The sequence below is a fragment of the Anolis sagrei genome, chromosome 7, assembly GCF_037176765.1.
Source record: "Anolis sagrei isolate rAnoSag1 chromosome 7, rAnoSag1.mat, whole genome shotgun sequence".
In the NCBI taxonomy this organism is placed as follows: Eukaryota; Metazoa; Chordata; class Lepidosauria; order Squamata; family Dactyloidae; genus Anolis; species Anolis sagrei.
The window spans coordinates 2,587,638-2,613,483 of record NC_090027.1 but is presented as its reverse complement, the minus strand read 5'-3'; the positions used below and the strand labels follow the sequence as shown (position 1 = coordinate 2,613,483).

General features: G+C 45.8%; 1 protein-coding gene across 6 annotated transcripts in view; it reads right to left on the bottom strand.

Moving 5' to 3' along the window:
* Positions 1 to 25,846, bottom strand: part of TACC1 (transforming acidic coiled-coil containing protein 1) — a 143,184-nt gene that overhangs the window by 15,391 nt on the left and 101,947 nt on the right. For all 6 annotated transcript variants that reach the window (XM_067470641.1, XM_067470644.1, XM_067470639.1 and 3 more), the window contains 4 exons: positions 13,560 to 13,609; positions 10,630 to 10,755; positions 7,579 to 7,655; positions 5,908 to 5,951 (listed from right to left, as the gene is read on the bottom strand). In XM_067470641.1, the coding sequence (XP_067326742.1) occupies positions 5,908 to 5,951; positions 7,579 to 7,655; positions 10,630 to 10,755; positions 13,560 to 13,609 (297 nt within the window). The remainder of the gene's footprint in view (positions 1 to 5,907; positions 5,952 to 7,578; positions 7,656 to 10,629; positions 10,756 to 13,559; positions 13,610 to 25,846) is intronic.

Genomic DNA, 25,846 nt, shown 5'->3' with positions numbered 1-25,846 from the left:
TGGCGGAAACAGGGTGCTTTGCCACAACTGGCCTTTGGTAGAACCAAAGGATCTTCTTATCTGTCTAGCTCTGATCATGGAAGAACTTGGTATTCAAAATCCAAGATGGATTATGGGGATCCTTCCGTAGAATTATGGAAAAAATAGACCCCTGTCTGATTCCACAGCAAGCTGGGTCCAGAAAAGGCAAAAGCTGCACATCACAAGTGTTGGACCTGACTCAGCACATAGAAGATGGCTTATGACACTGCAAACCACCGCCTCCTCCTGAGAAAAATGTCTAATATCACAAAGGACGACCACCTCACCCGCCTCATAGGAAACCTGCTACAAAACAGGAGCTTTTTTGTTGAGTTCCAGGGCCAGAGAAGCAAAGGGAGGAAACAGAAGAACGGCCTGCCTCAGGGGAGCGTGCTTGCTCCATCCATGCTCAACATTTACACAAATGACCAGCCACTCCCAGAAGGGACAGAGAGCTTCATCTATGCTGATGATCGCGCCATCACCGCTCAAGCAGGGAGCTTTGAGATGGTTGAACAGAAGCTCTCCGAAGCTCTAGGTGCCCTTACCACCTACTACAGGGAAAACCAGCTGATCCCTAATCCATCTAAAATACAGACATGTGCTTTTCACCTCAAGAACAGACAAGCACCCCGAGCTCTGAGGATCACCTGGGAAGGAATCCCACTGGAGCATTGCAGCGCACCCAAATACCTGGGAGTCACCCTGGACTGTGCTCTGACCTACAAGAAGCACTGCCTGAACATCAAGCAAAAAGTGAGTGCTAGAAACAATATCATATGAAAGCTGACTGGCACAACCTGGGGATCACAACCCCAGGTTGTGATCACAACCCCAGATTGTGATCTGTCTGGTTGTGATCTGGGGATCACAACCAGACACAGTGAAGACATCTGCCCTTGCGCTATGCTACTCTGCTGCTGAGTATGCATGCCCAGTGTGGAACACATCTCACCACACTAAAACAGTGGATGTGGCTCTTAATGAGACATGCCGCATTATCACGGGGTGTCTGCGCCCTACACCACTGCAGAAATTACACTGCTTAGCCGGTATTGCACCACCTGACATCCGCCGGGAAGTAGCAGCCAATAGTGAAAGGACCAAGGCAGAGACGTCTCCAGCTAATCCCCTGTTTGGGTATCAGCGAGCACGCCAATGCCTTAAATCAAGAAATCGTTTTCTAAGATCTACAGAGACACTCGCCGGAACACCTCAGCAAGCGGGAGTCCAAAAGTGGCAGGCTCAAACCCAGAACTTCAACCAATGGCTGATACCAAATGAGAGATTCCCCCCTGGGCACACAGAAGACGGGGCGACTTGGAAGGCGCTGAACAGACTGCTCTCTGGCACCACGAGATGCAGAGCCAACCTCAAGAAATGGGGCCACACAGTGGAGTCCACGACATGCGAGTGCGGAGAAGAGCAAACCAGAGACCACCTGCTGCAATGCAACCTGAGCCCTGCTACATGATGCACAAGGGAGGACCTCCTTGCGGCAACACCAGAGGCACTCCAAGGCGCCAGCTACTGGTCAAAGGACATTTCAACAACTAGCAAGCTTGCAAACTCTGTGTCTTTTGTTTGTTTGTTTGTTTGTTCTGTCAAAAATGTAATACAACTGTTCGGTTGCCTGACACGATAAATAAATAAAAAAATTAAAAATTATGGATACTTTGCCCAATAATAATAACAATAATAATAATAATAATTTTCTGCAAAGTGTGCATCTCACATTAATTGATTATGGATACTTTGCCCAATAATAATAATAATAATAATAATAATAATAATTTCCTGCAAAGTGTGGATCTCACATTAATTGATTATGGATACTTTGCCCAATAATAATAATAATAATAATAATAATAATTTCCTGCAAAGTGTGCATCTCACATTAATTGATTATGGATACTTAGCCCAATAATAATAATAATAATAATAATTTCCTGCAAAGTGTGCATCTCACATTAATTGATTATGGATACTTTGCCCAATAATAATAATAATAATAATAATTTCCTGCAAAGTGTGGATCTCACATTAATTGATTATGGATACTTTGACCAATAATAATAATAATAATAATAATAATAATAATAATTTCCTGCAAAGTGTGGATCTCACATTAATTGATTATGGATACTTTGCCCAATAATAATAATAATAATAATTTCCTGCAAAGTGTGCATCTCACATTAATTGATTATGGATACTTTGCCCAATAATAATAATAATAATGATAATGATAATGATAATTTTCTGCAAAGTGTGCATCTCACATTAATTGATTATGGATACTTTGCCCAATAATAATAATAATCTTTATTTATACCGTGTCAACCATCTCCCCAAAGGGAGCTCGGGGTAGCTAATATGACGCCAAGCCCAAAAATTACAATACAGCAAATTAAAATACAACAAACAAGTAATAACACTGAAATAAAATGCAAACAATAACAGGTATACAGTAAACAAATGCAGTAAAACTGGTAGAAGGGTAAAAAAAAACAGAGTAGGCGGCCAAATGCATGGAATAAAATTGTTAAAACCCTGGGTGAGATAATAAATGGAGTAGTATGGGGTATGTGTTTATTTGCCCAACTCTTTTCGATCAACTAAAGCAATTTTCTAAGCATTTTAAAAGCATTCCGAAAATTCTATTTCAAAGCATGGAACTTAGCGCATTTGCTTTAGCCATTGGGACAAAACTCTAAATACATATTACATAGTCCTCCTCCGCATTCGCTGGAACCCAGGAAAAAAAAGAATATAATTATTATGTAAATATTTATTTATGAATATTATTCATATTTTATTTATTATTGTTGTTTACATTATTATAATGTTAACATTTTCTTTATAATTATTTACATTACTATTGTTGCACTCTGGCCTGAATTCACCTTTACACCACATAGTAAAAGGTAAAGGTAGTCCCCTGACATTAAGTCCAGTCATGTCTGACTCTGGGGTGTGGTGGTCATCTCCATTTCTAAGCCGAAGAGCCAGCGTTGTCCGTAGACACCTCCAAGGTCACGTGGCCGGCATGACTGCATGGTGAGCTGTTACCTTCCCGCCGGAGCGGTACCTATTGATCTACTCACATTTGCATGTTTTCGAACTGCTAGGTTGGCAGAAGCTAGGGCTGACAGTGGAAGCTCACGCCGCTCCCCGGAATCGAACCTGCGACCTTTCGATCAGCAGCTCAGTGCTTTAACCCACTGCGCCACTGGGGGCTCCTTACACCACATAGGAGTCCAGTATTACTAACTAACCAGTTTATTGAAGGAAAAGCCAATATCAAAAGGCCAAAAGGCAAAAGGCAATACAAAAAGCAACGTCCCAAAAAGCAATAGGAAAATGGCTATTAAAAGGCAATCGTCCATACATCAGAGTTCTGTTCCATAAGAAACAAGGTATCATGGAAAAACAGGAGTCAAAACATAAGCACAAATCAGGAACTTTTTCCAAAGCATGAATCCAAGAACATGAGCACAAGACAAACAAAAATGTTTCACGTTCAAGTCTAGACATAGAATTGAACATGAAACAAGACCAAGGTGAGCAGGGCCCAGCGTACCTGTCTGAACGCATCTCCTTATACGTCCCACCTCTGAGTTTAAGATCCTCTGGGGAGGCCCTGCTCATGGCCCCACCTTTATCACAAGTGAGATTGGTGGGGACGAGGAGCAGGGCCTTCTCGGTGGTGGCCCCTCACCTGTGGAATTCACTCCCCGGGGAAATCAGGTCATCAACATCCCTCCTCTCTTTCAGAAGGAAACTAAAACATGGATTTGGGACTAGGCCTTTGGGTAATCTGGCAGGTAGACAAAGGACAATGTTGACTAGAGTTGGATAGGATTATGACAATGCGGAATGAATTTACGGACTTTGAACTGGCGAACGTTGGTCATTAGATTGACTTTTATTAACTGTTATTGTATAATTGGACTGTTTTTAGCTATTTATAATTGTTGTTGTTTTGCATTTTATCTGACTATGTGTATTGTTGGCATCGAATTGTGCCTTTTTTTGTAAGCCGCCCTGAGTTCCCCCTTTGGGGTTTCATAGAATCATAGAATCAAAGAGTTGGAAGAGACCTCATGGGCCATCCAGTCCAACCCCATTCTGCCAAGAAGCAGGAATATTGCATTCAAATCACCCCTGACAGATGGCCATCCAGCCTCTGCTTAAAAGCTTCCAAAGAAGGAGCCTCCACCACACTCCGGGGCAGAGAGTTCCACTGCTGAATGGCTCTCACAGTCAGGAAGTTCTTCCTCATGTTCAGATGGAATCTCCTCTCTTGTAGTTTGAAGCCATTGTTCCGCGTCCTAGTCTCCAAGGAAGCAGAAAACAAGCTTGCTCCCTCCTCCTCCCTGTGGCTTCCTCTCACATATTTATACATGGCTATCATATCTCCTCTCAGCCTTCTCTTCTTCAGGCTAAACATGCCCAGTTCCCTAAGCCGCTCCCCATAGGGCTTGTTCTCCAGACCCTTGATCATTTTAGTCGCCCTCCTCTGGACACATTCCAGCTTCTCAATATCTCTCTTGAATTGTGGTGCCCAGAATTGGACACAATATTCCAGATGTGGTCTAACCAAAGCAGAATAGAGCATGGGGAGCATGACTTCCTTAGATCTAGACACTATGCTCCTATTGATGCAGGCCAAAATCCCATTGGCTTTTTTTGCCGCCACATCACATTGTTGGCTCATGTTTAACTTGTTGTCCACGAGGACTCCAAGATCTTTTTCACACGTACTGCTCTCGAGCCAGGTTTGAGAAGAGCAGGGTAGAAGTGCTCGAAATAAATAAAGACATAAACAAACAAGGTGTACACGGTAATGCAGCGTTGCCTGCTCTGACCCTTTTAGTAAAGAATCCTTTAATTTAAGGACCACAAAGCCATGAAGTCATGCCTTTGACATCTGCTCTGTTGCTTCAAGGATTTCTCACTCTGTTGTTTAGAGAATTTCTCATAGAATCTCTGTGACTTCCATAATCTGGCTCCCTCCTCCCGGAGATCGAGTCTCAAACTCCTACTGACCTCAGGTGTATTCCCAAGGGAAAGATCTCTGCCTTCCAGCTCCTTATCTTCCATTGCCAAGGAACGACTAGGGGAAAGGATCTCCCTATTAGGCTTGGGCGGTTTCGCTCGTTAATTTCGTAATTCGTTATTAATTCGTATTTAAATTAGCTTACGATCCAATATAGAGCCATGCAGGACTACTGTGAGGAGTAACTAAAAATCGAAACAATTTTTTCCAATTTATTTCGTATTGTTTCGTAATTGGTTCAAAATTGTTTCGAAATTGTTTCGTAATTATTTTTGCATGCCTGGTGCAAGTTTTATAGTTGTTGTTTGTTTTATCACACCAACAGTCAACAACAGAGGGAGAGGGAAGCTTCAGAAGTTCCCCCTGTCCCATTTGGAGGTTTTTTTAGCATATTGCGCAATTGCGTCCGCCATTAACGAATCGATTCGAAATTTTACGAAATTTCGTATATTTTGAAATTTTTAAAGGAAAATTTCGGAATTCTTTAAAAAAACGAAACGCAAGGGCCCCCCTAAAAACGAAACGAGTTTAGAACCAAATTTTTCCGTGGTTACCCAAGCCTACTCCCTATCTTCTGAAGCCACCGCATCTCCCTCTCCGCTCTGAAACTGTTTCTCTCTCATCAGACACAGATCCATTCTCCCAGGCAGAATCGTGATCTAAATTCCCCTCATTTCCCACATTGTAAAGGTCACCAGTCCTCACAACCTCCGACAGAACAATCCCCTTGTCTTTAGCCTCTGGCTGAACTACAATAGCTATTACAAACCGACAATGCCCAGAATGGCAGTTTCTTAGCATTTTCTGCATAAGGAAAAGCTTACCAATCATTTGTGCAATGGTCTTCTCATATTCAGCCACAATCTTCCTAGAATGAAATAGAAACGGGGGAGAAAGTATACATTATTATTATTATTATTATTATTATTATTATTATTATTATTCCCTTCTATTAAATGCCTGCCCATGTGTTTGAAGGAGGCTGCATTTGCAGTATAAACCCCATATCCACAAAAAATGGCATGCATGCTTTCATTTATCTATGATTTCACTTATTCACTCAGGATCTTTTGTATCTCCTTTCTCAGTATCTTTACTCTTCATCCATTGAAAATAATCAGATCATCATAATTTGTGGTTTTATGTATCTATGGAAAGTTCAGGAATATGGATATGGGGATCATACCATACATCCATAACACTTAGGGTGCATTTATACGGTTGAGTAAATTCAGTTTCACTCCATTTCCACCACCCTGGCTCAATGTTATGCAATCATGGAAGATGCAGTTTACCAAGATCTTTGAACCTTCTCCACCAAAGAATGCTGGGTCCTGAACAAATTGCATATCTCCTATGATCTCATAGCAGTGAGTGGAATCAAATGACATTAATTCTGTAATGTATATGTACCCTTCAAGTCGTCATTTTAGACCTGGCTGGTTTTGATCGAGCCAGGGTGTGCTGTGGTTTTAAACTCTGAATAGTTTTAAATAGATTTTGACTGTGAATTTAATAGATTTTGACTGCGAATGCTCCAGGAATCCCACTGGAGCATTGCAGCGCACCCAAATACCTGGGAGTCACTCTGGACCGTGCTCTGACCTACAAGAAGCACTACCTGAACATCAAGCAAAAAGTGGGTGCTAGAAACAATACCATATGAAAGCTGACTGGCACAACCTAGGGATCACAACCAGACACAGTGAAGCCATCTGCCCTTGCGCTATGCTACTCTGCTGCTGAGTACGCATGCCAGTGTGGAACACATCTCACCACGCTAAAACAGTGGATGTGGCTCTTAATGAGACATGCCGCATTATCACGGGGTGTCTGCGCCCTACACCACTGGAGAAATTACACTGCTTAGCCGGTATTGCACCACCTGACATCCGCCAGGAAGGAGCAGCCAATAGTGAAAGGACCAAGGCAGAGACATCTCCAGCTCATCCCTTGTTTGGGTATCAGCCAACATGCCAACGACTTAAATCAAGATCTACAGAGACACTCGCTGGAACACCTCAGCAAGCGAGAGTCCAAAAGTGGCAGGCTCAAACCCAGAACCTCAACCAATGGCTGATACCAAATGAGAAATTCCCCCCTGGGCACACAGAGGACTGGGCGACTTGGAAGGCGCTGAACAGACTGCGCTCTGGCACCACGAGATGCAGAGCCAACCTTCAGAAATGGGGCCACAGAGTGGAATCCACGATATGCGAGTGCGGAGAAGAGCAAACCACTGACCACCTGCTGCAAAGCAACCTGAGCCCTGCCACATGATGCACAAGGGAGGACCTCCTTGCGGCAACACCAGAGGCACTCCAAGGGGCCAGATACTGCTCAAAGGACATTTAATCCACTACCAAACTCACACATTTTGTATTTTGTCTGTTTGTTTGCTTTGTTCTGTTAGAAATGTAATATAATTGACTGGCTGCCCTGACACGAAATAAATAAAATTCGCTTGTGATGTGATAAAAAAATTGCCTGGCTACCTCATTTCCAGCACTTCTTGCCGGCTTCCTTCGTACTTCTGTTTCCACTCATTGGCTTCAATTTCTTTAGTGATGATCTAGAAGGCAGAGAAAGAAACCGTGTCTTTTATTAACATGTATATATTCATTAGGATGTTTCAATGCTCCCCTATCAATGCAATGCATCAATGCAAACAAAACAGTTCAATTATTTATAGGAAGGGCATTTAGGATTGTCAACAGAGGAAGAGAGCCTGGGTGCCTTAAAAATAAATGTGATGTCACGCGCTGGGCCTATAGCAATTGGCTTTTGAACAGGATGTGCTCTTTGTGCCCAGAGGAAAGCCGGGGTGCCTCGAGTGAGAGGCCCTAAGGATTTTCCTAAACAGAGTCTTTAAAAGCTTGAAAGGTTTTGTTAGAGATCCTAAATTGGGTCTTTTTAGGTCCACGTCGCGGGAGCACGAAAGGATGGAGACAGTCCCAAAAAAGATTAAAAAACAAGGTTTATTTTAGTTTCTTCATGAAGAAGACAGACAGCTGGGTAGCATGCACAGATTTATTTATTTATTTATTTACTTTACTTTACTTGTATACCGCACTCTCTCAGCCCGTAGGCGACTCAGTGCGGTTTACAACCAAATCAATATACAAAGTGCACAACATTAGCAATTAAAACAGTAACTAAGGCAACTACATCAATATAACAATACATCAGTACATCAATATAACATCAATACATCCATATAACTAATCCATCACGTCTCATCAGTAAAGTCATAATCCGATCTCCTCGTCCATTATTCCAAGTTTCAAGATCAATCAATTGGTTGCACTGCTTAATTAAACGCCTGTTCAAAGAGCCAGGTCTTCACTCTTCTCCTGAACACCAGCGGGGAGGGGGCCGATCTAATATCTGCGGGAAGGGCATTCCACAGCCGAGGGGCCACCACTGAGAAGGCCCTGTCTCTCGTCCCCGCCAGGCGTGCTTGTGAGGCTGGCGGGATCGAGAGCAGGGCCTCCCCGGACGATCTTAATGTCCTAACTGGTTCATAGGGGGTGATGCGTTCAGACAGATAGGTCAGGCCAGAACCGTTTAGGGCTTTAAAGGCTAACGCCAGCACTTTGAATTGTGCCCGGTAGCAGGTTGGCAGCCAGTGGAGCTGGCGCAACAGAGGAGTGGTGTGCTCCCTGCGTGCCGCTCCTGTTAACAACCTGGCTGCCGATCGTTTGACCATTTGTAGCTTCCGACCAGTCTTCATAGGCAACCCCACGTAGAGAGCGTTGCAGTAGTCTATACGGGATGTAACCAGTGCGTGGACTACTGTGGCCAAGTCAGACTTCCCAAGGTACGGGCACAGCTGGCACACAAGTTTTAATTGTGTGAATGCTCCCCTGGTCACCGCCGAAACCTGGGGTTGCTATCCTTCAAGTGACTGCCGTGCCCCCTTGGCTTTTGACCACCAAATATATAACCTCAAGTAAACAAGAACATTTTTTGTCATGGAAAAGTACTCTCTTTCCATCCCCCTCGCTTGACCTTTTGATGGAAAGTACCTTCTTGTACATGCAGACTCTGCGCTTCAAAAAACAACCCTTGAAGTTAACCACAAGCATCCTGTGTAAGAAAGTTCCCTCTTGTACTTTAAAACATTTTCTTCCGTATTGCTCTTTTTAAGTCAGAGAAAGGGTACGTCTCTCTTTTGCTGTTAATTTCATTCAAAGCCCCTTACTCAGAGACCCTTGAGGCCTCCTTCATTGTTGCTTAGGTCTTCAACAAAACAATCAAATGCATCTCAAATCTTCAACAGATCAAACAAATGCTTCAAGGCTTTGAACAACTGGTGGCTTTCTTAATTTTGTCCACAAGGGACAGGCAACTGGCTTTGTGAACTGTTTCTTTTCTTTAAGAGGAAAACCCTTTTTAACCCCTCCTTGGCCAATCTACTTTCTAAACTTTGCTGGTGTGGGCTCTACTCCCAGCTCCAAACTGCTTCTTGGGTCCGGAGTAGACCTACCAGTCAAGGCTTTGTAGATTCTCCAGCTGGAGTCCTTTGGAACTGTTTTCCCCTGGAATTTCGTAAGAAACGAAGCTTCTCTACAGGTGGAGCTGATTCACATCCTGTAGCTAAGCTTTCCAATGCAAGACTGAGCCAAAATGGCTCCCTCTCCTCCCAGAGCCCTGGGGAAAGGGGCGGAACCAAAATTTAACAATGATTGATGGGTCATTGGCCCTATACTTGCAAAACAAGGGAAGCCACCTTATTGCCAAATGCATGGAACTTTGGAATACATGCAAACACTCAAAGAAAGAAAAGGAAGTTGGAGCTCCTGGTACAACCGTACCAGCACAGTATAGATTTCCCCTGACATTAAGTCTAGTCGAGTCCGACTCTGAGGAGTTGGTGCTCATCTTCATTTCGAAGCCAAAGAGCCGGTGTTGTCCATAGACGCTTCCAAGGTCACGTGGCCGACATGACTGCATGGAGCGCTGTTACCTTCCTGCAGAAGCGGTACCTACTGACATGCTCACAGCTGCATATTTTTGAACTGCTAGGTTGGCAGGAGCTGGGGCTAACAGCGGGAGCTCACCCACTCCCCTGATTCAGCCAACTTTTAGGTCAGCAGCTCAGCGGTTTAACCCACTGCGACTGACATGCTCACAGTTGCATATTTTCAAACTGTTAGGTTGGCAGGAGCTGGAGCTAACAGCGGGAGCTCACCCCACTCCCCAGATTCGAACTGCCAACTTTTCGGTCAGCAGCTCAGCGGTTTAACCCACTGCGCCACCAAGGGGGTCTACTGAACAATAAAGACTAATATTCAACAGAGGTGATAGTCCTACTCTCTTCTGCTTTGGTCAGACTTCACTTGGAATAATTTTGACGGTAAGAGTTGTTTGGCAGTGACATATTTCGCCATCTTTCAGGAGGGTTTTGATGGTGTCTTGCTGCCTGGTAGAAGGGTGTTGAACTGGAAGGGTCTCTTCCAACTTTGAGAAGCTATAATTCTATGAAATATCCCTATTCTGACTGAATAAGGTCCTCAGTCCCAACGGGCCAGCCAACCTCTTACCTCTTCCCTGATCAATGTCAAAACAGCCGTTTTATCAGATTCGCTGAGACAAATGGCATCCAAGGGGCTCTCGGCATCTCCTCTCATGCCAGGGGTTTTCTCCAAAGCACTCAATTCAGCACTGCCCTGTTGGGAGGGGGGGAAATAGTGGGTCAAAGTATTTATTTATTTAGGTTCTTGTGGGTTTTTTTGGACTATAGGGCCATGTTCTAGAGGCATTTTTCCTGACGTTTCGCCTGCATCTATGGCAAGCATCCTCACTACCCTCACTACCTCTGAGGATGCTTGCCATAGATGCAGGCTGACTTCTCTGGTTGAAGTCGTCTGCAGTGCCTTTCACGTTCCTTGATTCGTTTTTGGGCAATGCTGCGTTTGCTAATCAAGGTGGTCAGTTGAAACATTCACACCTAGCTCCAGCAGACAAGAATCCTTTGTCCCACCCTGGTCATTCCACAGATATATAAACCCATTTTCCTATTTCCAACACTACCTCTGAGGATGCTTGCCATAGATGCAGGCGAAACGTCAGGAGAGAATGCCTCTAGAACATGGCCCTATAGCCCGAAAAAACCCACAAGAACCTAGTGATTCCAGCCATGAAAGCCTTCGACAATATATTTATTTATTTATTTATTATTTATTTATTTACAGTATTTGTATACCGCCCCTCTCAGCCTTCCGGCGACTCGAGGCGGTTTACAAGGCAAAATTCAATACCACCAAAAACACAGTTACAATATAAAAACTTTGACATCGATAAAACCATAACAGCTGTAATACAACATAATTCAATAAATACTCATTAAAACAATGTCCAATCCATCTTGTAGTTGATTCCGTTCTTATGCTCGTTACTCAGTATTCGCAGATGCCTGCTCGAATAGCCATGTCTTGAGTTTTTTCCGAAATGCTAAAAGCGAAGAAGCCGATCTAATCTCCCTAGGAAGGGCGTTCCATAGCTGAGGGGCCACCACTGACAAGGCCCTGTCTCTCGTCCCTGTCAGCCGTGGTTGTGATGCTGGCAGGACCGAGAGCGGGGCCTCTCCAGATGATCTTAAGTAGCATTAAAGTTTGCCCTCTCTAAGCCATAAGCTGAATGGTTACGTCTTAAAGAGGTTTATCTCATGATGCTCAAACAAAAGTACAGGTGGAGTGTCCCCAGGGGCGGCTCACCCATTACGCAAAGTAAGCATTCGTAGTATACTTGATTTTGCCCAGGGGCGCTCTTGAGGCGCTCTTGGGGGGAAATAGACCTTGACATATGCGAGTTGAAGTTACTGGGATGTATAGTTCACCTACAATCAAAGAGCGTTCTGAACTCCACCAATGATGGAATTGAACCAAATATGGCACACAGTCAGAGGCGTCCCTAGGTAATTTTCAACGGTAAGCAAACAGTATTTTGGTCCCCCCCCCCCCCCAACCAATATCTGATCTATATTTTCTGTTCATTGTGGGGGTTCTGTGTGCCATATTTGGTTCAATTCCATCATTGGAGGAGTTCAGAATGCTCTTTGATTGTAGGTGAACTATACATCCCAGTAACTACAACTCGCATATGTCAAGGTCTATTTTCCCCCAAGAGCGCCTCAAGAGCGCCCCTGGGCAACACCAACTCTACTGCGAATGCTTACTTTGCGTAATGGGTGAGCTGCCCCTGCACACAGAACTCCCATAATGAACAGAAAATATATATCAATAATTGGTTGGGGGGGGGATACTGTTTGCTTACCGTTGAAAATTACCTAGGACCGCCTCTGACTGTACCTTATCCAAAACTGGTTGGGATTTCTGGGAGCTGACTGGCACAACCTGGGGATCACAACCAGACACAGTGAAGACATCTGCCCTTGTGCTATGCTACTCTGCTGCTGAGTATGCATGCCCAGTGTGGAACACATCTCACCATGCTAAAACAGAAGATGTGGCTCTTAATGAGACATGCCGTTTCATCACGGTGTGTCTGCATCCTACACCACTGGAGAAACTACACTGTCTAGCCAGTATTGCACCACCTGACATCCGCCGGGAAGTAGCAGCCAATAGTGAAAGGACCAAGGCAGAGACATCTCTAGCTCATCCCTTGTTTGGGTATCAGCCAGCACGTCAACAACTTACATCAAGAAATAGTTTTCTAAGATCTACAGAGATACTCGCTGGGAACACCCCAGCAAGCGAGAGTCCAAAAGTGGCAGGCTCAAACCCAGAACCTCAATCAATGGCTGATACCAGATGAGAGACTCCCCGCTGGGCACTCAGAAGACGGGGCGACTTGGAAGGCGCTGAACAGACTGCGTTCTGGTACCACGAGATGCAGAGCCAAAGTGGAATCCACGACATGTGAGTGCGGAGAAGAGCAAACCACTGACCACCTTCTGCAATGCAACCTGAGCCCTGCCACATGATGCACAAGGAAGGACCTTCTTGCAGCAACACCAGAAGCACTCCAAGTGGCCAGATACTGGTCAAAGGACATTTAATCAACTACCAAGCTTGCAAACTTTGGGTTTTGTCTGTTTGTTTGTTTTTTTGTTAAAAATGTAATACAATGGTCTGGTTCCTGATGACACGATAAATAAATAAAAAAATCTGCCTAAGTGGAGTATCTTGCATTTGTCACTGTTGAACTTCATTTCTGGGAGTTGAGGGCCAAAATATCGGGGGACCCATGGGTTGAGAACCACTGACCTAGAGAAATGTTTTGGATACTATTATTATTATTATTATTATTATCATTATTATTATTATTATTATTTTGAATCTGAAACCAGGTAGGTTGTCTTTCAGAGGTCCAAACAGGACAAACCCAGAAGGGGCCAAATCAGGGCTTTAAAACAGCTTTAAAAACATGGGTTACGAAGCAAAACCCTGATTTTTTTCCAAAGTTTGCCCATGCCTGGACGATACCATAATTCCATAACTCCACTTACCATTAGATTGTTTTTCTCTGCCAGACAACAGGATGGTTCCTTCTCGAAACCTAAAATGAAGAGACACACATGGATGATGGACTCATATATGGTTGGAGATTCAGAGTAAACGTAACCGGAATAAATATGGAACTATCTTGGTTCTGAATTGAGCCTCCACTTGTTAAAACTAAGGTGTCACAAATATACTTCGACAAGGTGCCATTCTATCCCCAATGCTCTTTAATGCTCTCCTGGTCAGTCGCAAGGCCGAGCAGGGTATAGGGTCACAGCCTGTGCTGGACGGGGTCGCACTCCCCTTGAAGGCACAGGTTCGCAGCTTGGGTGTGATCCTGGATTCATCGTTGAGCCTGGATCCCCAGGTTTCAGCGGTGACCAGGGGAGCATTTGCACAGCTTAGGCTCGTGCGCCAGCTGCGCCCGTACCTCGGGAAGTCTGACTTGGCCACGGTAGTACACGCTCTGGTCACATCCCGCCTTGACTACTGCAACGCTCTCTACGTGGGGCTGCCCTTGAAGACGGCCCGGAAGCTTCAGCTAGTCCAGCGCGCGGCAGCCATGTTACTAACAGGAGCGGGACGCAGGGAGCACACAACGCCCTTGTTGTTCCAGCTCCACTGGCTGCCGATCTGCTACCGGGCCCAATTCAAGGTGCTGGTGTTGGCCTACAAAGCCCTAAACGGTTCCGGCCCAAAATACCTTTCGGACCGCATCTCGGCCTATGAGCCCACGAGGGCCTTGAGATCATCTGGGGACGCCCTTCTCTCGATCCCGCCTGCCTCACAGGCATGTCTGGCGGGGACGAGGGATAGGGCCTTCTCGGTGGTGGCTCCCCGGCTGTGGAACGCCCTCCCTGTAGATATCAGACAGGCGCCCTCCCTTATGGCATTCCGCAAGAGACTAAAGACGTGGTTGTTTGCGAAGGCGTTTGACTAAGTGCTACAACAATCGGCAATGATGATCGGAACGGAATATGGATAACGAGTTTGGTTTATGATTCTACGATGAGACGGCGCGGATGATTTAGTGTAATGGTATTATTGATTGTTATGTTGATTTTGTTGTCATATTGTCTATTGTAAACTGTTTTTTATATGTTGTACACCGCCGTGAGTCGCCCTAGGGCTGAGAACGGCGGTCAACAAATGCCGTAAATAAATAAATAAATAAAATAATATTTACATGAAGTCGATGGGAGAGATCACCCGTAGGCATGGGATGTGGGGTGTTGTCTCATTGTATTTCCTTGTAAAAAAAACTGCGGAGAGCGGACTTATTGTGAATGTGGGAAAAGGGGAACTTCCACTTGCATTCCAAGCAACCAAATATTTTCCAGATAAAACTAGAAACACATCATTTTGGAAAATGTTTCCAAAACAAAATACCAGTGAGTGCAATCTTCACATCGACAGGGGATCAATTCCTGGACTTTTCATGGATATGTGACACGAGTGATAACAGCAAACCCTATTGAAATAAAGGACTTCTGGCCTACAAATAAGTTGGGCTGGAGAGCTTAGAAAATGCCGAGAGGACATACAAGGGTTGAATGAAAAGTGATGCCTACACCTTCGTAACTCCTCAACAGATGGCAGTACTGGTATACAGCAGGTACTGGCTTGTTCAGTAGACTCTCCTCTACAGTTCCATTTTGGTGGGAAGCCTTAGCATTGAATGGTTGTGTTGTTAAATGCAAAGTACGGAATCCTGTGCAGACGGTCAGTCAATGCGACTTAAACAATGTATGCAGCAGGTACTGGCTTGTTTAGTAGAATCTCCTTTACAGTCCCTTAGCACTGAACAGTTGTGTTGTTAAAGTGCAAAGTATGGAACCCTGCACAGACAGTCAGTCAATGTGACTTAAGCAACGTATGCGGCAGGTACTGGCTTGTTCAGTAGACTCTCCTCTACAGTCCCTTAGCACTGAACAGTTGTGTTGTTAAAGTGCGAGGTATGGAACCCTGCACAGACGGTCAGTCAATGTGACTTAAGCAACGTATGTGGCAGGTACTGGCTTGTTCAGTAGACTCTCCTCTACAGTCCCTTAGCACTGAACAGTTGTGTTGTTAAAGTGCGAGGTATGGAACCCTGCACAGACGGTCAGTCAATGTGACTTAAGCAACGTATGTGGCAGGTACTGGCTTGTTCAGTAGAATCTCCTTTACAGTCCCTTAGCACTGAACAGTTGTGTTGTTAAAGTGCGAGGTATGGAACTCTGCACAGACGGTCAGTCAATGTGACTTAAGCAACGTATGCGGCAGGTACTGGCTTGTTCAGTAGACTCTCCTCTACAGTCCCTTAGCACTGAACAGTTGTGTTGTTAAAGTGCGAGGTATGGAACCCTGCACAGACGGTCAGTCAATGTGACTTAAGCAACATATGTGGCAGGTACTGGCTTGTTCAGTAGACTCTCCTCTACAGTCCCTTAGCACTGAACAGTTGTGTTGTTAAAGTGCGAGGTATGGAACTCTGCACAGACGGTCAGTCAATGTGACTTAAGCAACATATGTGGCAGGTACTGGCTTGTTCAGTAGACTCTCCTCTACAGTCCCTTAGCACTGAACAGTTGTGTTGTTAAAGTGCGAGGTATGGAACTCTGCACAGACGGTCAGTCAATGTGACTTAAGCAACGTATGCGGCAGGTACTGGCTTGTTCAGTAGACTCTCCTCTACAGTCCCTTAGCACTGAACAGTTGTGTTGTTAAAGTGCGAGGTATGGAACCCTGCACAGACGGTCAGTCAATGTGACTTAAGCAACGTATGTGGCAGGTACTGGCTTGTTCAGTAGACTCTCCTCTACAGTCCCTTAGCACTGAACAGTTGTGTTGTTAAAGTGCGAGGTATGGAACCCTGCACAGACGGTCAGTCAATGTGACTTAAGCAACGTATGCGGCAGGTACTGGCTTGTTCAGTAGACTCTCCTCTACAGTCCCTTAGCACTGAACAGTTGTGTTGTTAAAGTGCGAGGTATGGAACCCTGCACAGACGGTCAGTCAATGTGACTTAAGCAACGTATGTGGCAGGTACTGGCTTGTTCAGTAGAATCTCCTTTACAGTCCCTTAGCACTGAACAGTTGTGTTGTTAAAGTGCGAGGTATGGAACTCTGCACAGACGGTCAGTCAATGTGACTTAAGCAACGTATGCGGCAGGTACTGGCTTGTTCAGTAGACTCTCCTCTACAGTCCCTTAGCACTGAACAGTTGTGTTGTTAAAGTGCGAGGTATGGAACCCTGCACAGACGGTCAGTCAATGTGACTTAAGCAACGTATGCGGCAGGTACTGGCTTGTTCAGTAGACTCTCCTCTACAGTCCCTTAGCACTGAACAGTTGTGTTGTTAAAGTGCGAGGTATGGAACCCTGCACAGACGGTCAGTCAATGTGACTTAAGCAACGTATGCGGCAGGTACTGGCTTGTTCAGTAGACTCTCCTCTACAGTCCCTTAGCACTGAACAGTTGTGTTGTTAAAGTGCGAGGTATGGAACCCTGCACAGACGGTCAGTCAATGTGACTTAAGCAACGTATGTGGCAGGTACTGGCTTGTTCAGTAGACTCTCCTCTACAGTCCCTTAGCACTGAACAGTTGTGTTGTTAAAGTGCGAGGTATGGAACCCTGCACAGACGGTCAGTCAATGTGACTTAAGCAACATATGTGGCAGGTACTGGCTTGTTCAGTAGACTCTCCTCTACAGTCCCTTAGCACTGAACAGTTGTGTTGTTAAAGTGCGAGGTATGGAACTCTGCACAGACGGTCAGTCAATGTGACTTAAGCAACGTATGTGGCAGGTACTGGCTTGTTCAGTAGACTCTCCTCTACAGTCCCTTAGCACTGAACAGTTGTGTTGTTAAAGTGCGAGGTATGGAACCCTGCACAGATGGTCAGTCAATGTGACTTAAGCAACGTATGCGGCAGGTACTGGCTTGTTCAGTAGACTCTCCTCTACAGTCCCTTAGCACTGAACAGTTGTGTTGTTAAAGTGCGAGGTATGGAACCCTGCACAGACGGTCAGTCAATGTGACTTAAGCAACGTATGCGGCAGGTACTGGCTTGTTCAGTAGACTCTCCTCTACAGTCCCTTAGCACTGAACAGTTGTGTTGTTAAAGTGCGAGGTATGGAACCCTGCACAGACGGTCAGTCAATGTGACTTAAGCAACATATGTGGCAGGTACTGGCTTGTTCAGTAGACTCTCCTCTACAGTCCCTTAGCACTGAACAGTTGTGTTGTTAAAGTGCGAGGTATGGAACCCTGCACAGACGGTCAGTCAATGTGACTTAAGCAACGTATGCGGCAGGTACTGGCTTGTTCAGTAGACTCTCCTCTACAGTCCCTTAGCACTGAACAGTTGTGTTGTTAAAGTGCGAGGTATGGAACCCTGCACAGACGGTCAGTCAATGTGACTTAAGCAACGTATGCGGCAGGTACTGGCTTGTTCAGTAGACTCTCCTCTACAGTCCCTTAGCACTGAACAGTTGTGTTGTTAAAGTGCGAGGTATGGAACCCTGCACAGACGGTCAGTCAATGTGACTTAAGCAACGTATGTGGCAGGTACTGGCTTGTTCAGTAGACTCTCCTCTACAGTCCCTTAGCACTGAACAGTTGTGTTGTTAAAGTGCGAGGTATGGAACTCTGCACAGACGGTCAGTCAATGTGACTTAAGCAACGTATGCGGCAGGTACTGGCTTGTTCAGTAGACTCTCCTCTACAGTCCCTTAGCACTGAACAGTTGTGTTGTTAAAGTGCGAGGTATGGAACCCTGCACAGACGGTCAGTCAATGTGACTTAAGCAACATATGTGGCAGGTACTGGCTTGTTCAGTAGACTCTCCTCTACAGTCCCTTAGCACTGAACAGTTGTGTTGTTAAAGTGCGAGGTATGGAACCCTGCACAGACGGTCAGTCAATGTGACTTAAGCAACATATGTGGCAGGTACTGGCTTGTTCAGTAGACTCTCCTCTACAGTCCCTTAGCACTGAACAGTTGTGTTGTTAAAGTGCGAGGTATGGAACCCTGCACAGACGGTCAGTCAATGTGACTTAAGCAACGTATGCGGCAGGTACTGGCTTGTTCAGTAGACTCTCCTCTACAGTCCCTTAGCACTGAACAGTTGTGTTGTTAAAGTGCAAAGTATGGAACCCTGCACAGACGGTCAGTCAATGTGACTTAAGCAACGTATGCGGCAGGTACTGGCTTGTTCAGTAGACTCTCCTCTACAGTCCCTTAGCACTGAACAGTTGTGTTGTTAAAGTGCAAAGTATGGAACCCTGCACAGACGGTCAGTCAATGTGACTTAAGCAACGTATGCGGCAGGTACTGGCTTGTTCAGTAGACTCTCCTCTACAGTCCCTTAGCACTGAACAGTTGTGTTGTTAAAGTGCAAAGTATGGAACCCTGCACAGACGGTCAGTCAATGTGACTTAAGCAACGTATGCGGCAGGTACTGGCTTGTTCAGTAGACTCTCCTCTACAGTCCCTTAGCACTGAACAGTTGTGTTGTTAAAGTGCAAAGTATGGAACCCTGCACAGACGGTCAGTCAATGTGACTTAAGCAACGTATGCGGCAGGTACTGGCTTGTTCAGTAGACTCTCCTCTACAGTCCCTTAGCACTGAACAGTTGTGTTGTTAAAGTGCAAAGTATGGAATCCTGCACAGACGGTCAGTCAATGTGACTTAAGCAACGTATGCGGCAGGTACTGCCTTATTTAGTAGACTCTCCTCTACAGTCCCTTAGCACTGAACAGTTGTGTTGTTAAAGTGCGAGGTATGGAACCCTGCACAGACGGTCAGTCAATGTGACTTAAGCAACATATGTGGCAGGTACTGGCTTGTTCAGTAGACTCTCCTCTACAGTCCCTTAGCACTGAACAGTTGTGTTGTTAAAGTGCGAGGTATGGAACCCTGCACAGACGGTCAGTCAATGTGACTTAAGCAACGTATGCGGCAGGTACTGGCTTGTTCAGTAGACTCTCCTCTACAGTCCCTTAGCACTGAACAGTTGTGTTGTTAAAGTGTGAGGTATGGAACCCTGCACAGACGGTCAGTCAATGTGACTTAAGCAACGTATGCGGCAGGTACTGGCTTGTTCAGTAGACTCTCCTCTACAGTCCCTTAGCACTGAACAGTTGTGTTGTTAAAGTGCAAAGTATGGAACCCTGCACAGACGGTCAGTCAATGTGACTTAAGCAACGTATGCGGCAGGTACTGGCTTGTTCAGTAGACTCTCCTCTACAGTCCCTTAGCACTGAACAGTTGTGTTGTTAAAGTGCGAGGTATGGAACCCTGCACAGACGGTCAGTCAATGTGACTTAAGCAACGTATGCGGCAGGTACTGGCTTGTTCAGTAGACTCTCCTCTACAGTCCCTTAGCACTGAACAGTTGTGTTGTTAAAGTGCGAGGTATGGAACCCTGCACAGACGGTCAGTCAATGTGACTTAAGCAACATATGTGGCAGGTACTGGCTTGTTCAGTAGACTCTCCTCTACAGTCCCTTAGCACTGAACAGTTGTGTTGTTAAAGTGCGAGGTATGGAACCCTGCACAGACGGTCAGTCAATGTGACTTAAGCAACGTATGCGGCAGGTACTGGCTTGTTCAGTAGACTCTCCTCTACAGTCCCTTAGCACTGAACAGTTGTGTTGTTAAAGTGTGAGGTATGGAACCCTGCACAGACGGTCAGTCAATGTGACTTAAGCAACGTATGCGGCAGGTACTGGCTTGTTCAGTAGACTCTCCTCTACAGTCCCTTAGCACTGAACAGTTGTGTTGTTAAAGTGCAAAGTATGGAACCCTGCACAGACGGTCAGTCAATGTGACTTAAGCAACGTATGCGGCAGGTACTGGCTTGTTCAGTAGACTCTCCTCTACAGTCCCTTAGCACTGAACAGTTGTGTTGTTAAAGTGCGAGGTATGGAACCCTGCACAGACGGTCAGTCAATGTGACTTAAGCAACATATGTGGCAGGTACTGGCTTGTTCAGTAGACTCTCCTCTACAGTCCCTTAGCACTGAACAGTTGTGTTGTTAAAGTGCGAGGTATGGAACCCTGCACAGACGGTCAGTCAATGTGACTTAAGCAACATATGTGGCAGGTACTGGCTTGTTCAGTAGACTCTCCTCTACAGTCCCTTAGCACTGAACAGTTGTGTTGTTAAAGTGCGAGGTATGGAACTCTGCACAGACGGTCAGTCAATGTGACTTAAGCAACGTATGCGGCAGGTACTGGCTTGTTCAGTAGACTCTCCTCTACAGTCCCTTAGCACTGAACAGTTGTGTTGTTAAAGTGCGAGGTATGGAACCCTGCACAGACGGTCAGTCAATGTGACTTAAGCAACATATGTGGCAGGTACTGGCTTGTTCAGTAGACTCTCCTCTACAGTCCCTTAGCACTGAACAGTTGTGTTGTTAAAGTGCGAGGTATGGAACCCTGCACAGACGGTCAGTCAATGTGACTTAAGCAACATATGTGGCAGGTACTGGCTTGTTCAGTAGACTCTCCTCTACAGTCCCTTAGCACTGAACAGTTGTGTTGTTAAAGTGCGAGGTATGGAACCCTGCACAGACGGTCAGTCAATGTGACTTAAGCAACATATGTGGCAGGTACTGGCTTGTTCAGTAGACTCTCCTCTACAGTCCCTTAGCACTGAACAGTTGTGTTGTTAAAGTGCGAGGTATGGAACCCTGCACAGACGGTCAGTCAATGTGACTTAAGCAACATATGTGGCAGGTACTGGCTTGTTCAGTAGACTCTCCTCTACAGTCCCTTAGCACTGAACAGTTGTGTTGTTAAAGTGCGAGGTATGGAACTCTGCACAGACGGTCAGTCAATGTGACTTAAGCAACGTATGTGGCAGGTACTGGCTTGTTCAGTAGACTCTCCTCTACAGTCCCTTAGCACTGAACAGTTGTGTTGTTAAAGTGCGAGGTATGGAACCCTGCACAGATGGTCAGTCAATGTGACTTAAGCAACGTATGCGGCAGGTACTGGCTTGTTCAGTAGACTCTCCTCTACAGTCCCTTAGCACTGAACAGTTGTGTTGTTAAAGTGCGAGGTATGGAACCCTGCACAGACGGTCAGTCAATGTGACTTAAGCAACGTATGCGGCAGGTACTGGCTTGTTCAGTAGACTCTCCTCTACAGTCCCTTAGCACTGAACAGTTGTGTTGTTAAAGTGCGAGGTATGGAACCCTGCACAGACGGTCAGTCAATGTGACTTAAGCAACATATGTGGCAGGTACTGGCTTGTTCAGTAGACTCTCCTCTACAGTCCCTTAGCACTGAACAGTTGTGTTGTTAAAGTGCGAGGTATGGAACCCTGCACAGACGGTCAGTCAATGTGACTTAAGCAACGTATGCGGCAGGTACTGGCTTGTTCAGTAGACTCTCCTCTACAGTCCCTTAGCACTGAACAGTTGTGTTGTTAAAGTGCGAGGTATGGAACCCTGCACAGACGGTCAGTCAATGTGACTTAAGCAACGTATGCGGCAGGTACTGGCTTGTTCAGTAGACTCTCCTCTACAGTCCCTTAGCACTGAACAGTTGTGTTGTTAAAGTGCGAGGTATGGAACCCTGCACAGACGGTCAGTCAATGTGACTTAAGCAACGTATGTGGCAGGTACTGGCTTGTTCAGTAGACTCTCCTCTACAGTCCCTTAGCACTGAACAGTTGTGTTGTTAAAGTGCGAGGTATGGAACTCTGCACAGACGGTCAGTCAATGTGACTTAAGCAACGTATGCGGCAGGTACTGGCTTGTTCAGTAGACTCTCCTCTACAGTCCCTTAGCACTGAACAGTTGTGTTGTTAAAGTGCGAGGTATGGAACCCTGCACAGACGGTCAGTCAATGTGACTTAAGCAACATATGTGGCAGGTACTGGCTTGTTCAGTAGACTCTCCTCTACAGTCCCTTAGCACTGAACAGTTGTGTTGTTAAAGTGCGAGGTATGGAACCCTGCACAGACGGTCAGTCAATGTGACTTAAGCAACATATGTGGCAGGTACTGGCTTGTTCAGTAGACTCTCCTCTACAGTCCCTTAGCACTGAACAGTTGTGTTGTTAAAGTGCGAGGTATGGAACCCTGCACAGACGGTCAGTCAATGTGACTTAAGCAACGTATGCGGCAGGTACTGGCTTGTTCAGTAGACTCTCCTCTACAGTCCCTTAGCACTGAACAGTTGTGTTGTTAAAGTGCAAAGTATGGAACCCTGCACAGACGGTCAGTCAATGTGACTTAAGCAACGTATGCGGCAGGTACTGGCTTGTTCAGTAGACTCTCCTCTACAGTCCCTTAGCACTGAACAGTTGTGTTGTTAAAGTGCAAAGTATGGAACCCTGCACAGACGGTCAGTCAATGTGACTTAAGCAACGTATGCGGCAGGTACTAGCTTGTTCAGTAGACTCTCCTCTACAGTCCCTTAGCACTGAACAGTTGTGTTGTTAAAGTGCAAAGTATGGAACCCTGCACAGACGGTCAGTCAATGTGACTTAAGCAACGTATGCGGCAGGTACTGGCTTGTTCAGTAGACTCTCCTCTACAGTCCCTTAGCACTGAACAGTTGTGTTGTTAAAGTGCAAAGTATGGAATCCTGCACAGACGGTCAGTCAATGTGACTTAAGCAACGTATGCGGCAGGTACTAGCTTGTTCAGTAGACTCTCCTCTACAGTCCCTTAGCACTGAACAGTTGTGTTGTTAAAGTGCAAAGTATGGAACCCTGCACAGACGGTCAGTCAATGTGACTTAAGCAACGTATGCGGCAGGTACTGGCTTGTTCAGTAGACTCTCCTCTACAGTCCCTTAGCACTGAACAGTTGTGTTGTTAAAGTGCAAAGTATGGAACCCTGCACAGACGGTCAGTCAATGTGACTTAAGCAACGTATGCGGCAGGTACTGGCTTGTTCAGTAGACTCTCCTCTACAGTCCCTTAGCACTGAACAGTTGTGTTGTTAAAGTGCAAAGTATGGAACCCTGCACAGACGGTCAGTCAATGTGACTTAAGCAACGTATGCGGCAGGTACTGGCTTGTTCAGTAGACTCTCCTCTACAGTCCCTTAGCACTGAACAGTTGTGTTGTTAAAGTGCAAAGTATGGAATCCTGCACAGACGGTCAGTCAATGTGACTTAAGCAACGTATGCGGCAGGTACTGCCTTATTTAGTAGACTCTCCTCTACAGTCCCTTAGCACTGAACAGTTGTGTTGTTAAAGTGCGAGGTATGGAACCCTGCACAGACGGTCAGTCAATGTGACTTAAGCAACATATGTGGCAGGTACTGGCTTGTTCAGTAGACTCTCCTCTACAGTCCCTTAGCACTGAACAGTTGTGTTGTTAAAGTGCGAGGTATGGAACCCTGCACAGACGGTCAGTCAATGTGACTTAAGCAACGTATGCGGCAGGTACTGGCTTGTTCAGTAGACTCTCCTCTACAGTCCCTTAGCACTGAACAGTTGTGTTGTTAAAGTGTGAGGTATGGAACCCTGCACAGACGGTCAGTCAATGTGACTTAAGCAACGTATGCGGCAGGTACTGGCTTGTTCAGTAGACTCTCCTCTACAGTCCCTTAGCACTGAACAGTTGTGTTGTTAAAGTGCAAAGTATGGAACCCTGCACAGACGGTCAGTCAATGTGACTTAAGCAACGTATGCGGCAGGTACTGGCTTGTTCAGTAGACTCTCCTCTACAGTCCCTTAGCACTGAACAGTTGTGTTGTTAAAGTGCGAGGTATGGAACCCTGCACAGACGGTCAGTCAATGTGACTTAAGCAACGTATGCGGCAGGTACTGGCTTGTTCAGTAGACTCTCCTCTACAGTCCCTTAGCACTGAACAGTTGTGTTGTTAAAGTGCGAGGTATGGAACCCTGCACAGACGGTCAGTCAATGTGACTTAAGCAACATATGTGGCAGGTACTGGCTTGTTCAGTAGACTCTCCTCTACAGTCCCTTAGCACTGAACAGTTGTGTTGTTAAAGTGCGAGGTATGGAACCCTGCACAGACGGTCAGTCAATGTGACTTAAGCAACGTATGCGGCAGGTACTGGCTTGTTCAGTAGACTCTCCTCTACAGTCCCTTAGCACTGAACAGTTGTGTTGTTAAAGTGTGAGGTATGGAACCCTGCACAGACGGTCAGTCAATGTGACTTAAGCAACGTATGCGGCAGGTACTGGCTTGTTCAGTAGACTCTCCTCTACAGTCCCTTAGCACTGAACAGTTGTGTTGTTAAAGTGCAAAGTATGGAACCCTGCACAGACGGTCAGTCAATGTGACTTAAGCAACGTATGCGGCAGGTACTGGCTTGTTCAGTAGACTCTCCTCTACAGTCCCTTAGCACTGAACAGTTGTGTTGTTAAAGTGCGAGGTATGGAACCCTGCACAGACGGTCAGTCAATGTGACTTAAGCAACATATGTGGCAGGTACTGGCTTGTTCAGTAGACTCTCCTCTACAGTCCCTTAGCACTGAACAGTTGTGTTGTTAAAGTGCGAGGTATGGAACCCTGCACAGACGGTCAGTCAATGTGACTTAAGCAACATATGTGGCAGGTACTGGCTTGTTCAGTAGACTCTCCTCTACAGTCCCTTAGCACTGAACAGTTGTGTTGTTAAAGTGCGAGGTATGGAACTCTGCACAGACGGTCAGTCAATGTGACTTAAGCAACGTATGCGGCAGGTACTGGCTTGTTCAGTAGACTCTCCTCTACAGTCCCTTAGCACTGAACAGTTGTGTTGTTAAAGTGCGAGGTATGGAACCCTGCACAGACGGTCAGTCAATGTGACTTAAGCAACATATGTGGCAGGTACTGGCTTGTTCAGTAGACTCTCCTCTACAGTCCCTTAGCACTGAACAGTTGTGTTGTTAAAGTGCGAGGTATGGAACCCTGCACAGACGGTCAGTCAATGTGACTTAAGCAACATATGTGGCAGGTACTGGCTTGTTCAGTAGACTCTCCTCTACAGTCCCTTAGCACTGAACAGTTGTGTTGTTAAAGTGCGAGGTATGGAACCCTGCACAGACGGTCAGTCAATGTGACTTAAGCAACATATGTGGCAGGTACTGGCTTGTTCAGTAGACTCTCCTCTACAGTCCCTTAGCACTGAACAGTTGTGTTGTTAAAGTGCGAGGTATGGAACTCTGCACAGACGGTCAGTCAATGTGACTTAAGCAACGTATGCGGCAGGTACTGGCTTGTTCAGTAGACTCTCCTCTACAGTCCCTTAGCACTGAACAGTTGTGTTGTTAAAGTGCGAGGTATGGAACCCTGCACAGACGGTCAGTCAATGTGACTTAAGCAACATATG